Source organism: Phoxinus phoxinus (genome assembly GCF_949152265.1).
Source record: "Phoxinus phoxinus genome assembly, chromosome: 12".
NCBI lineage: Eukaryota > Metazoa > Chordata > Actinopteri > Cypriniformes > Leuciscidae > Phoxinus > Phoxinus phoxinus.
Window position 1 is genome coordinate 30,373,835 of NC_136887.1, and position 13,683 is coordinate 30,387,517.

Below are 13,683 nucleotides of genomic sequence, written 5' to 3' on the forward strand. Positions count from 1 at the left end.
AATTATTCTTAATCAGCATATTTGACTGATTTCTGAAAGATCATGTGACTGAAGACTCTTTGATCACAGAATCCAATTATATTTTATCACATAAATGCAGCCTTGGTGAGAGACTTTTTTCAAAAACATAAAATCTTACCAACCCCAAAGTTGTGTGTTACCAACCCCATCATTTGGCCATGAGATACACTTATATCTTCTGTTTTGCTCCAAAACAATCAATTTACTTCATGGTATATTTTTTCATGCCAATTATTTGCTGTTGATGACATGACAACCATAATATCTACTTGTATTTTTTTCTGCCTGGCATTTCCTTTTGTAAATGCAAATCTATCTATAGCAGAGTGAAGTAACCATGATTTTTGTAGGCAAGTTTTGAAACCAAGATCATTAATCAATAGAATGCAGTCTCCTAATATGTAATTTTCTATAGCCTTTTGCACAAACTCCAAATTGATCAAAGGACAAGTATTTTCTCATTTTTTTTATTTCAATCAAAATAATAAAACCTGAGGAAATCCAGGCAAATGAAACACCAGGAAAACCCTGAGGGGACACGGTGGTGTACATCTATGTTCTGATGTGCTTTTCCAGGCGAAACACCAAACATATGCAACAGACATTCATTTGGCATTTAATCGTCCTATACCATTTAACAATCAACAGAAATTATGATTTTGCCATGGTTTTGTCCTGGCTCACACATAATACTACATTTTATTAAAAAAAAATAAAAGTAGAAAGTACCATATGTACAATAAAGAACTTTAAAATACCACCACTTACAAACAATCATGTTTTTATCTGGTAAACGTTGAACATATACTTTTAATCAAAAGAAAAAGACACCCTTTGGGTGTTTAGCTCATTAAGAAGCCCATTAATCTGGTGAATATGTGATGTCCGCTGATTGTGAGGTAAGTAGCATCATCCTGACAGATAAAATACAGAGCTCTCCACAGGAGGTAGATGAAAGACTCAAATGTCCATCTCAAACTGGTTGTCATCAGCTTAAAAAGAAAAGAAACAGAGAGGTTGGTTCTTTAAACATTTGAACGGAGAAACCTTGAAAATCCAGGTTCTATATAAAACCTTATAGGGTTCTGTCAGGCTCTTCATATAGAACCTTTTCATATAGGTTCTCATCATGGTATCATTTAATGGATTTAGTTTTAATTCATTCATTTTAATTAAATGTTATGGATCAGACAGCTTATAAACATATTTATCACTAAAAAAAAGAAAAGAAATCATCTGTTAAACATGAAAGCTTTTTTGCTTAATGGCTATATAGAACCCCATTGAACCTTGTTTTCCAAAGAGTACTGTACAGAATATGCTGCAATTAATTTGTTTCAGGAGAAACCTGAGGGCTTAATGTTTCCTGGAAATATTATCACAGAACAGGTTTTCTTTCTTTCTTTTTCTGGAGCAGACAGCAACTTTACCTGCCAGATCCTTCTCCTCCTCCAACTCCTCTTTGAGTTCCTGCAGTTTGGACATTGGATGGTGTGAAGGAATGGTCACTCCAGGAATCTGGGGCAAACAACAGGGCGGGGTCCGGGCGATGGGAGAGTTCCTACAGTCCAGGAGGAACTTTCTGTCATAAATGATCCGAGTTCCTGGAGGAGGGATAGGACATTATTATTATAGCAACCAATCACATGGCTGGAAAAACATATTTACATTCTAGGCTGCAGACTATCACGAGTGAGAAAACAACAAACCTAGGATTCAAGTAAAACGTGTTAGCACTCAAAAGCAATCGCTGAAATGTGGCTTTGAAATCAGATGTACGGTTTTCTTTGGAGTTTACATACATTTTAAACTATTTAACAAAATAAAAGATAGCAACTAACTCGATGTGCCACTTAACACGCCCATGCTATTAGACAGCAAACAAAGACTCAAATGTTTGACATTTTGCAAGTGAAAAGAAGCTCCCTCAATAAAAATGGGGTGAACTGAATTGCAGGACTCAGCACCTCCCATTTTAGTTCTAGGAAATTTGAGCATGTCTGCACGTGAGAATGCCAAGCCAAGCGACGGGGGAAACACAGTGTAGCAGATGAAGTTTAACCTCATGTTACGAGGAGTTGTGAACAAACTTGCATCGCTTAACTAGCCCTACGTTAGATTGTTTTCTGACTTAAGAACTGTTAAGAAGTGGTGTGTGTCTGTTGTAGTCGAAGGCAGCTATACTGTACACAGTAGTGGCTGAAAAACATGTTACGCAACTTCTGCTATTCAGTGCAATGTGTTCTGGACAAAAGGGGGTTGAGAGAGAGGAGGGGGAGGGGAAGGGTGTGGACAGAGACGGGACAGGGGTTGGACGAACAGTGGTCACAACTGGGAGCTGCTCTGGCCAGTGGAATGCAGGGAGACCAACCCAACAGTTTCTGCAGGACTTTGTTCAGCTGAAGCATGCTTTTCGACACCTCAAGAGTTCAAGAAAGTGAAAGTTTTTCAAATGCAGGGAAATTTGTTTAGGTTAAAAGCATCAGTTTTCACCCCCCAGTCCCTGAATCAACAGGAATAAAAATGTGAAATTTACATTTTGTATAAAGAAAATTTAAAAAGTCAATTATTTTTGCACTTTTATGCCCGGTTTCACAGACAAGGCTAGTCCCAGACTAAAATACATGTTTGAGCGGTTTTAACTGAAAGCAACATGCACTGGCATATCTATCTTTACATTTTTCAGAGGCATTGCTTTGTCTCAAGATGCACACCAGTAATATTTTGTTTTTTATAAGACACATTTATAAAAGTTTAACTCAAATTGACCTAAGGTCTTCTACACCTGGCTTAATCTAAACTCTCGCCTTAATCTCTAATATAATATTTGACTATTATTTTTTATTGTAACAAGTAACAAGCAATAATTTTAATTAAATAAAAATGAATTAAATACTTTAAATTATATATATATACAGAGTAGTTTCCATAATTGTAGATGGAATTATGGGCCGTCAAGATGTAAAGAAGGTCCTAAAAACAGCTTTATTTATTTGTTTTGGATGTGGAGTGAAATTCAATCCGTACAAATTTTTGGCAGAGATTCATCCTATAGAGAGCAAGTAAATATAGTTATATATATGCATGTACATATACATGTACGCACACGCCTCTGATCTGTTATTTTTCATTCTGCGGTGTGAGGGAACCGTCCATGATACAGTGGCCCCAATGAACTCCTTTTCCCGAGCACAGAGCTCTGTTATTCCTGAAATCCACAACAGCTGTGGAGGAGGAGGGGTGTTTCTAAGAACTGCCTCCTCCTCTGAATGTGCTACAGTTACAGTTACAGCCGCATGCGAAAGATATTCTAGCGAGGGACAAAGGAGATTGAGAAACATGCGTGTCCTGCCCAGAAATAAAGGGGTCATGTGCTTGTTTTTCACATGATTAGATTAACTCAATGCCTAGTATCATTTTGGGGACATGCAAGTCACAAATCAGATAACCAGACAGGGTTACATAAGACACATGGCAGTTGGGCTATCTTGCTGCAGACGGTCTGCCATAAATTACTAACTTGTTGTGCAAAACAAAAACTTGCATAGCAACAAGAAATTAGTACCAGTTAAACAATTCACATTGCAGATCTTTACAATTTAATAACATAAAAAGAGGTTCTATTTTTAATTTAGTTAAAATACATGCCAATCCCCTGGTTTAATGTAAAAAAAGAAAAGAAAAAACAGGTCTATGCTATGTATTAATGCAAATCAAGCTTAAAAATTATTTCAATTTGCTTAAAATGACTGTGCAGATTAACACATGGTGAGTTGTAACACCATTGACCAACTAGAAATGAGTCTTTAGTGACTTTGAAAACGGTATAACTTTTTAAAAATGTGTTAATGGGATTGCATATTTTGAATAAGCAAATTCTCATGCTTTATTTGATGTACAACATCCACACAAGTGTTTTGTTTTTTAGTAAACATTACTAAATGAGGTGATGAGGGATGTCAAAATGTGTTACAACATACAGCTTAAACCATTCCAAGATGGTTTGCTGGTCTTAGCTGGGTTAGCTGGTTAAAGTTGCTCTCCCAAGTTCCCCAAAATCCACCTAAAACCAACAAACAGACCACACTGCGAGCCCATGCAGCTAAGATATCAGGCTGGTTTAAGTTTTTTTTTCCCCTATAGGAGAATAAAAGATACACAATATTCATCAAAATACATGTTCTTCACCTATCTACAACAACAACAAAATAAACTGTACAGTCCTAAAGCGCAGTCTTACCCCCAGGAGTGGTGGAGAAGAGTGTTCCTCCAGGGGTCTGACTGTAGCAGTCTGGGAGCTGAGACCAGTCTTTGAGGTGCAGCACGCGCGTGGGAATGGGGCAGCTCTTGCTCTGCTGTGTGTTGGCGGACATCGTGGATGAAATGCGCTCGAAACTTTTTGACACCAAAACACGGTGATATATCAGGGCTATAAAGGGTTTCTATCCAACACCCCCGTCTGTATGACGTGTCTGGTTAAACTTAGCTCAAAAAAGTTTTAACAACATTTAAAAGAAATGCCACAGATATGTTGTAGCGTGTTGCAGACAAGCGCTGGTCTTGTGATAGCCGATGAAGTGAGTCTGTCTGTCTGTCTGTCTGTCTGTCCGCAGGGCTGGAGCGCGCGGCTATTTAACAACAGAACAGACTACGTGACTCGCATCATGTGATAAACGAGACTTGAGCAACAACAAAAACACATGCAGGGTTGCCAGATCTTTGGCGGGAAACGCACTTTTTTAAACTAAGAAAAAAAGTTTCTTTATGCATCGGATAGGAGGCTTATCAGAAAAAAATTAAAAAACAGAACAAAAAAGTTGTTTTATTATTATGATCAAAATTACTGCTGCTACTACTACTAGGCCTAGTAGTAGTAGTAGTAGTAGTAGTAGTATAGTTTATTTTAGTGTTACTGCTAAGATTTGTGAAATTGATTTCGCTACATTCTAGCAATTAACATTAATAACAGGATTGTAAATTTATCCTTTATATTAGCTATATGTTGTATATTTCTCAAAAAGTAAAGAAAATGTATTGATCTTATTAGTGATTAGGCTAGTTTATTAATGATGATTATAATTTATAAATAGAAACTTACAATGGTTTATTTCGAATTGTAATAGTCCTGAGTAAAAAGTAATAGTTTCCTATATTTGTTTGGTTTGTTGCACTGATGACCTGTAAAAAGACTAAATAGATCATTGGTTTGTTTCACAAATACAGATAACGAACGTCATGTACGAAAATGTTTTTGTCAGTAGATTTAGAGTGCTGTAGTTACACACTCCAAACAGGAGGTGTCGCCAAACGCCTCTTTTAGTTTCGGAATCCGGTGAAGAGCGCCGTTTATCTCCCGTTCATACCTACTGTCTATGGTTCATACGCGAGCGCCGTTCAGTTTCTCGTTTTGTATTAATCATTTACTATTTATAGACGTATCTAAGAAGTGATATAATACTTTATTAAGGGGCAGATAAATCACATCAACTTGCTTCGGTTGAGTAGACGAGGCGTCTTTGGGGGGTTTATCAGAAGGTATGTGGTTCGGCTAACTTAGCTCGCTAAAGCTAACAGTTTCGTTTTATCAGTTATGCAAAACAGTTTCCAATTATGATGTAAATATAAGTATTTACTATTAACTATTTTTGTATGCCTAAAGGGTCTTATTTTGGTTTTTCGTTTTGGCTGAATATGGAATGTTTAGGTGCATGATAGATTGGTTTAGCTTTTTATTAGATGGACCTGTGTGTGTGTGTGTGTGTGTGTGTGTGTGTGTGTTTTGAATAAACTATATGGGTGTTTTTGACTGAGCATTTAGCTTTATATGTTGTATGTCTGGGTTGTTAACCATGCAGTGATGCTCTATTTGAGATGCATATAACGTTATGAAATACAGAGTCTGTATGTAATACTGTAGTGTATTTTTATAGATTCACGTATCCTATATTATTAATATATTATTATATAATATTATAATTTCCAGCATGGCGGATGGAGAGGGGTTTGTGGTGCGGGTCAGAGGTTTGCCCTGGTCCTGCTCTGTTGATGAAGTTCAGAGGTTTTTCTCAGGTAAAAGGGCCTCTACTTAAATCTCCATATTTCCTCCTGGTTTATTCCCTGCTTGACTAACTCTACTTAATTTCATTATAGAATGCAAAATTGCAAACAATGGAACAAGCATACACTTCACATATACACGGGAAGGACGACCAAGTGGAGAGGCATTTGTCGAGTTTGAATCGGAGGAAGATCTTAAAATCGCAGTGAAGAAAGATCGCGAAACCATGGGGCACCGTTACGTAGAAGGTAGGCAGATCATTTTGCCTTAGGATCCTTAATAATTCGTGGCAAAATGCTGATCGATTAATGTGTGGTTTCAGTATTCAAATCCAATAGTGTTGAGATGGACTGGGTTCTGAAGCACACCGGACCGAACTGCCCAGACACAGGAGGAGACGGCCTGGTTAGGCTTCGCGGTCTGCCCTTCGGATGCAGCAAGGAAGAAATTGTCCAATTTTTTGCAGGTATGTTTGATAGGAAGTTCAAATTCCCCACTTTACACAAAATGAAACAGTATGCCTACATCTAAGGTGTATTTTAGCTCATCGGACCATCATTTGCACATAAATTAACTTTGAACATTTAAATCAAAGTACTCAGTTTTAGTCATTTAAAATTAGGATTAGTTTAAATTTGTATTAAATCTCCAGAATTGGATCATCCAGAAGGACCAAGATGGGTCACTTTTTGTTTAGCTTAGTCCTTTAAAGGGTTAGTTCACACAAAAATAAAAATTATCTCATCATTTAATCTCTCAAAACCATAGTTTCAAACCCATAAGTCTTTTGTTAGAATAGAAGAATAGAATAGGGAAGGACGATCTTCTTTTGTTCATCTTCAAAACACAAATTAAGATATTTTTAATGAAACCTGAGAGATTTCTGTCCCTCCATTGAAAGTCTATTCACACAAAACTCTGACACTTCAAAAGGTTCATAAAGAGATCGCAAAATATATAAAATTAAATGTGTGTATTTAAATATATAAAATTACTAAACACAGTACACACACATTTATTATGTAAACACAAACTTTTATTTTGGATGTGATTAATCGTTTAACAGCCCTAGCTCAACGGTACTTGCTTGACTTGTGAGAATGAACCTCATTGAATTGAATGCTGTAAAGATTGTTTACTGATTAATGTTTATATGTGATTAAAAGCCTGAATTAAATCTGTTCATCATATAAAGCAATCATGTCTCTTCTGAAGACTTGGATTAAACAGATTTGATTCATGTGGCTTTATTTTAAGACTTTGAACTGTCAGATGATGAACTAAAGTCTTCTGGGTTTGAAACAACGTGAGGGTTAGTAAATGATGACAGAATTTTCTTTTTTTGAATGAACTATCCCTTTAATGTAATTAATTATCAGAAATTGTAAATACATTTATTTTTTTTATTTTTTTTCTCAGCCCTTTTTGTAGTTTTTATATACCTAAAAAAGGTGTACAACAATCTAGGCATTTATTGGGGCTTTCCAAACAAACAGAGATGGGTTGAGACAGACTCTCAATAGGCATTTGATTTAAGTGACCCTTTTTTCTTTTTCTTGCACCAAATTATCCATAAGTTGTGCCAGAAAAGGTATTGCGGCCCCATTTGGTATGTTTATTTAGTATCATTTCTCATTTGACATAAAGAGAAACCCATAGAGTAATATAAAGTCTTGTTAATGGGCTTGTGACTTAATTTGTCCCCCACTGGGGTTATCTGTCCTTGGGTTGAAGGGTTGGAAATCGTGCCAAATGGGATAACATTGCCGGTGGACTTCCAGGGGAGGAGTACGGGGGAGGCCTTCGTGCAGTTTGCTTCACAGGATATAGCCGAAAAGGCTCTAAAGAAACACAAGGAAAGAATAGGGCACAGGTGGGGATGGCTGGTTGGTTGCCTGGATACGTTGCTTTTCTTATGGTGTTCACCTCATTAAATCATCCACTGCAGAAATGACAAGACATGACCACAGATGATTTGATGACAAACAAACAAAAACAAGGAAAATGAAGCCCAGCTGTTTATCCGTTTTTAGTGCTGAGTGAACCATTGAGCTGCGCTGTACAGATTTAAAGAGGAAAAGAGCTATGTAGATATTTTAACTTTTTGACAAGCTGGTGAATTTGCATTTTGGGTTGTAATGGACGGATATGCCGGCCAGACTCATTAAAAGTGCGGCCACATTAGCAAAATTTTACAGGCAAAAAGGTACATTGTTGCTCGCACTGAAGTTACTTTCAAACCGAGCAGCTTTCTGTTGGTCACTTCCCTATCGGGTAGATAGATTCCTGTTGAAAATGTTTGATTTCGCCTGTGAAAATTTTGCTGATCAACGTTAATTGTGACTTTACCTTAAGCCGGGCGTACACGTTGCGATTTCTATCGTTAATTATCGTTGATGCTTGAATGGTCACAGAATTGTGTGAGAGGAATTACGAGCTGAGCAGAGTAGTTTGCGGGCACCTCCCGATCATTTCTAAACCTGTTCACATAGGTTGTCATCTATATAGCATCTATGAATATTATTATAGCCCTGTGGCTTCAACTCTACAGCACGCATACACTGTATGTACGTACGTGTTATATGTTGTGTCTGAACTCACACAGTGTACGCCCGCCCTTAGTACAAGATGTTTGGCATCAGCCCTCCCTGCTTGACCGATAGTCACATGGCCACTCAGCACTAAGCCTAATGCAATAGGAATCTGTCAGTGTTTCTACCATTTTGAAGACTTCAGATCATGAGGACCCAGTTAAACAGGTAATACAAAGTTAACCCCTTACTGTCTGAAGTGCTTTGCTAGCAGAGAACGAAAGCAGCGTGTCAGTCCAATGAGACCACACCACACCTTCGGGTGACCATAAGAAAAGTTCTTCATAATGAAGGGTTGAATGAAACTAAATATATAAGGGTGCTTTATTTTTTTTGTCTCTCTGTGTCTCTTTTTTTTTTACTCTTTTCGGAAACTGTTACGTAAAGTCACTGAACGGAGACGCTGACTGTTAATTAGTGTCATCCCAGAGTCATTCTAACTAAGGGTGTTTGTTCATTAGACCCGTTTTCAGACAGCTCTTATTTATACTGCACGCAGGAATGCTCTTGTCTTCTGCCACTGGACCACGGTGCCATCACTCTGCCTTTATGTCCTTAGGTATATAGAGATCTTCAAGAGCAGCCGCGCGGAAGTGCGCACACATTATGAACCCCAGCGTAAGGTCATGGGCATGCAGAGACCGGGCCCCTACGACAGGCCGGGTGGAGGCCGCGGCTACAACAGCATGGGAAGAGGAGTGTCCTTTGAGAGAATGAGACGTGGAGGCTACGGTGGGGGTAAATTATGTTTTGGTGCTTATCAACATTATGCCACAAATGCTATTGATAGAGCTTAATAATGTTTAACCTGGAACATTCATTTGATATATTGACCTACTGTACAAATGTTTGGGTTTTCTAAGATTATATATATATATATATATATATATATATATATATATACTTGAATATAAACACCTTTTTATCGGTCCATACGTTCCCTGCTAATTAAACCCATGACCTTGGTGTTGCTAGCACCAGGAACAATCACAGAATGTTACAGTCCTGTTATGTAATTATCTAACCCAAAGCTTTACATCTGTTGACATAGTTACAACATAATTGTTAAAGGCACAATATGTAAGATTTTTGGATTAAAATATCCAAAAACTACTAGAACAGTCTTATATATTATGTTGATTTGTGTACTTGTATTATCCCAAATGTTTCCAACAATGTTTAAATCCAGAGAAATAAAAAAAATGTAACTAGTGTAACGGTCCGTGTCATTACATCGCCTGTCAATGATGTCATATCTGTGTTACCCTAGATTTACGGTTTTAAAAACAACCGGTCATGGAAACACCAAAGATGGTTTAATGTATTGTGTTTTATTAGACAGGTGAGCAACTGATACCTTTATCAGCAGAAAACTATTTTTATATCGTTCAACACGGTTGGTCTTACTGTTTAAATCTCGTTTTCTTGATTTACCGCGAATAACATGTTTGTACCATGCCTCAGAGACAACCCTATTTTGTCAAGGGGTTAACAGGGCATAATCTTAAAGAGCTTTATTTGTAGTAACAGTAATAAGTAGGAGTAATCATTTCTCCACCATACAATATTTTAAATTAATTAATTGCTTGCCATTTAGCAACACAACATCCAGCTTCATTAATATGATATTGTAATACAGATCTAGCTTACGTCAATGTGCAACAAGTGCAACGCATATAACAACTTTAATCACACAAATGTGTTTTAGTATGATTGTTTTTGACCAAGTAAAATAGCGCTGCGTTACCCCACAATTTTAATTCGTTAAGTAAAGTGACCTGTATGAGTAATTCAGCACTTATGGCTATTTCATTAGAATTAAATAAAACTCAAATTTAAGTGATCAAATGTAACTGTAACAAAGTTCAAGTTCAGGGAAGATGGAGTGGATGTTAAACGCAATTTAATTGTAAAATAAACATAAACAACAAAATAAAAGGACTGGCAGCGGCTGACTGTGGCATATAGGCATAACAAACACAGCAAGTAAAACGTCCCAGGCTCTCGGCCCCGCTCTGCTTCATACAACAGTAACGTTAATAAACTTTAATACATTCGCTCATCCATGAACATGATTTCTGCCTGAATCCCATCGGATTGTTTTTCATTGGCTGTGGAGCTTAAGATGACAACTCCCATGAGTTGTTGCTCATTCACGGGTCATCAAAGCGGAGAAACTTGCATATTATACCTGTAAAGATTTTGACTGCTAGGTCACTTTAGATAAAAAAGCTTTTGCCAATGCCAAGTGAAAAAAATCTCAACAGCTTCCCCTCAAGATACTCATGCACAGTTAAGTAAAATAGACAGTGAAAGGTTTATCAGGTTTATTTTTATTTGTTCTTTTTCTTATTTGAATCAAAGATGGTCGTTATGGAGATGGCAGCTCCTCGTTTCAGAGCACAACGGGGCATTGTGTGCACATGAGAGGTCTTCCGTACAGAGCCACTGAGACAGACATATATAATGTGAGTCCTTATACTCACAAATACCTGTTTATTTTTAGACTGTGTACTTTGTCTGTTAATGTAAAGCATTTATTGAATTAAATGATATTGCATCCAGTTTACTGTCTGTGTCCATGTTGTCCTCTCTAGTTCTTCTCCCCACTGAACCCGGTGCGTGTTCACCTGGAGATCGGTCCTGATGGGAGAGTGACGGGCGAAGCGGATGTCGAGTTTGCCACGCATGAGGACGCTGTGGCTGCCATGTCGAAGGACAAAGCTAATATGCGTAAGTATTAGGAGAGGGAATAGCTACATTCACACTGCAAGCCTTAGTGCTCAAGTGATTTATTACTCCCATCCAATTTCTTTTGTTTGGCTGTTCACATTTTTTTGTTTTTTTTAAGTGGTCAATATCAGATTTGAGTGTGAACTGGCCACAGAACTGAAAAGTCATAGATAGTCATATGCATTTATTTATGAGGTGGTGTGCAAGGGAAGGCAGCAAATTTTAGCGATGGCGATAAGGAGGATGAGGTGAAAGCAATGTTCTTCCTATATAGTATTTTCCCTCAAGTTTTGCTTGTATAGAGCTGTCACTGTAATGCATATGAGTATAACAGCTTCATTGTCCCTCCACTGACTAAATCTGCTGCAAACGTCCATATTCACAGTTACCAAAGAACTACCAGAATGTATAATCTTTGGAGTGACTGTCATCGGTGCAGAACTGTGATGAATCTTGATGATATGACTGTTCAGACGGAGGTTGCATTTTAAAACATCAGACCTGTATCTCATGTAGGACCACATAAGGTGCAAATCATAATGGAAAAGATCAGAAAAAATCAGCTAAAGATAAAATATTGGAACCAAATGGCTTTCATTAAGTTCAGGTTTTGTTAACGTGTCTTGAATGTCTGAATTCTTTGATAGATGATAATCTGCAGCCTAAATAACAACACTATTTCTCACGCAGAGCACCGTTATGTGGAGCTGTTCCTCAACTCAACGGCAGGGGGCGGAAGCGGAGGATATGGTGGCCAAATGATGGGCGGTATGGGTAAGAGCTCTTCTTCACGTCTTCTTCACCAATGAGTAACTCTTACTAAGCAGCTATTAGGAGATGCGTTATTGTTGCTCTGCAGGAAACCAGTCGTCATACGGACACAGCAGCCAACAGATGGGCTCTGGCTACAGTGGTGGTTATGGTAACCAGAGTGGCATGGGGGGCTACAGTGACTACAGTGAGTGTCAGCTCTTCCGTAGCTCTGCTAGCCGGTTCCATGCCAAATCCTATCGCCCTTGGACCCCTAGGGGTAGCTGTTTGTAATGCCTGATTAAAAAGCCTTTCGTGTTATCCTGTTGTAGCTGATCAGGTAAATACAATCACCATTAAACGGTACTCCAATGCCAATATTATCATTTTTAATACAGTTTGTCTGGATTTTACATTGCCTATTTAGTATCTTTCTGTTGTGATACCTAAAATATAATGAATGTGTATCCTTCAATATCATAAAGTTCTGAGATTTAAAAAATGAATCAGACAAACATACATTTTTTACCATTTTATATATGACAGTTTGAACACAAGATGTATAATTAAAGTAAAAAATATTTATTGATGTTATGTTTTTGATGCATGTTGCTGATGATGCATTTTGGGATTAATAATTGGGTTCCAAAAGAAATTTGCAGTTTTTCCAGCCAATGGAATTTTTAGGGGTCCAAGTGAGGTAGAATTTGATGCATCACTGAAGGCCCTATCACATGACCTCCGTTAATGCATGCTATCTCTGGCACTGGATCAAATGGTTTCACCTTTGACCCCACCTGACTTTTTAAAGCAGTTAATGATTGGCAAAAAGTTCAGGTTTCATTACACGTGTGGTGTCAGTGTAAAAAAAAAACATTTATAATGTGAAATGCATGTTATTGCTTTGAATGTTTATGCAACTTTAAATGACAAACCTGCATCGCTTGTCATGTGACTGGGCCTTGAGAATCAAAGTAGAAATGGTGATTTCTCTCCGCACTGAGAACTCCCTGGTCCTAAAATGTGTATTTCTCCCTCCTGTCAGGTAATCAGGGCGGAATGGGCAGCAGTTACTACGGCGGAGGAAGCCGCGGATCCATGGGAATGAACGGCCTCAGCAGCAGCATGGGGGGAGGCTGGGGGATGTAGCCTCCGGGGGTTTCATAGCTGGTTTATTATCTATGACAAACCTTAATTTCAACTGTGTCCTCTTTCGTTTGTTTGTTCTTTGTTCCTTGCTCCCTTCTAAGTTGTGTATAAGAGCTTTACACAAGTACATTTCTTTTTCCCTGTTGACATGGTTGAGGAAAATCCTTTTACTAGAGTTAGTAATTTATGTTAAAGAGAAGCTCTTTATTTGCTGAAATGTGACACAGCCCATGTATCACACTGGAGAGGTGCCTGTAAATCTGTTTACAGTCGAGTATAAGAGGGGATTTTGGTTTCCTCATTGGAGGATACTATGGGCCAACTTTATCAAAGCCTTTAGTACAGGTTGACGTCTTTGCACATGGAGGTTTCACTCTGTCA

General features: G+C 37.9%; 2 protein-coding genes across 6 annotated transcripts; one reads left to right on the forward strand and one right to left on the reverse strand.

The window, feature by feature from the left end:
• Positions 1 to 472: 472 nt before the first annotated feature.
• Positions 473 to 4,723, reverse strand: eif4ebp3l (eukaryotic translation initiation factor 4E binding protein 3, like). The gene is made up of 3 exons (XM_079630944.1): positions 4,262 to 4,723; positions 1,452 to 1,625; positions 473 to 1,013 (listed from the first exon to the last, which is right to left on the reverse strand). The coding sequence occupies exons 1-3, from the start codon at positions 4,392 to 4,394 to the stop codon at positions 982 to 984; spliced, it is 339 nt and encodes a 112-aa protein (XP_079487070.1). The 5' UTR covers positions 4,395 to 4,723; the 3' UTR covers positions 473 to 981.
• Positions 4,724 to 5,309: 586 nt separating this feature from the next.
• hnrnph1 (heterogeneous nuclear ribonucleoprotein H1) lies at positions 5,310 to 13,582 on the forward strand. 5 transcript variants are annotated; one of them, XM_079631298.1, is made up of 11 exons: positions 5,310 to 5,556; positions 6,005 to 6,090; positions 6,172 to 6,327; positions 6,402 to 6,545; positions 7,814 to 7,952; positions 9,230 to 9,408; positions 11,035 to 11,138; positions 11,268 to 11,403; positions 12,094 to 12,177; positions 12,263 to 12,361; positions 13,199 to 13,582. In XM_079631298.1, the coding sequence occupies exons 2-11, from the start codon at positions 6,006 to 6,008 to the stop codon at positions 13,300 to 13,302; spliced, it is 1,230 nt and encodes a 409-aa protein (XP_079487424.1). In that variant the 5' UTR covers positions 5,310 to 5,556; position 6,005; the 3' UTR covers positions 13,303 to 13,582. The 5 variants fall into 5 exon arrangements, 4 of the variants coding, with proteins under 4 accessions (XP_079487424.1, XP_079487425.1, XP_079487426.1 ...); XM_079631299.1 differs by having other exon boundaries at positions 9,230 to 9,402; XM_079631300.1 differs by having other exon boundaries at positions 5,331 to 5,556; positions 12,263 to 12,493.
• Positions 13,583 to 13,683: the final 101 nt, after the last annotated feature.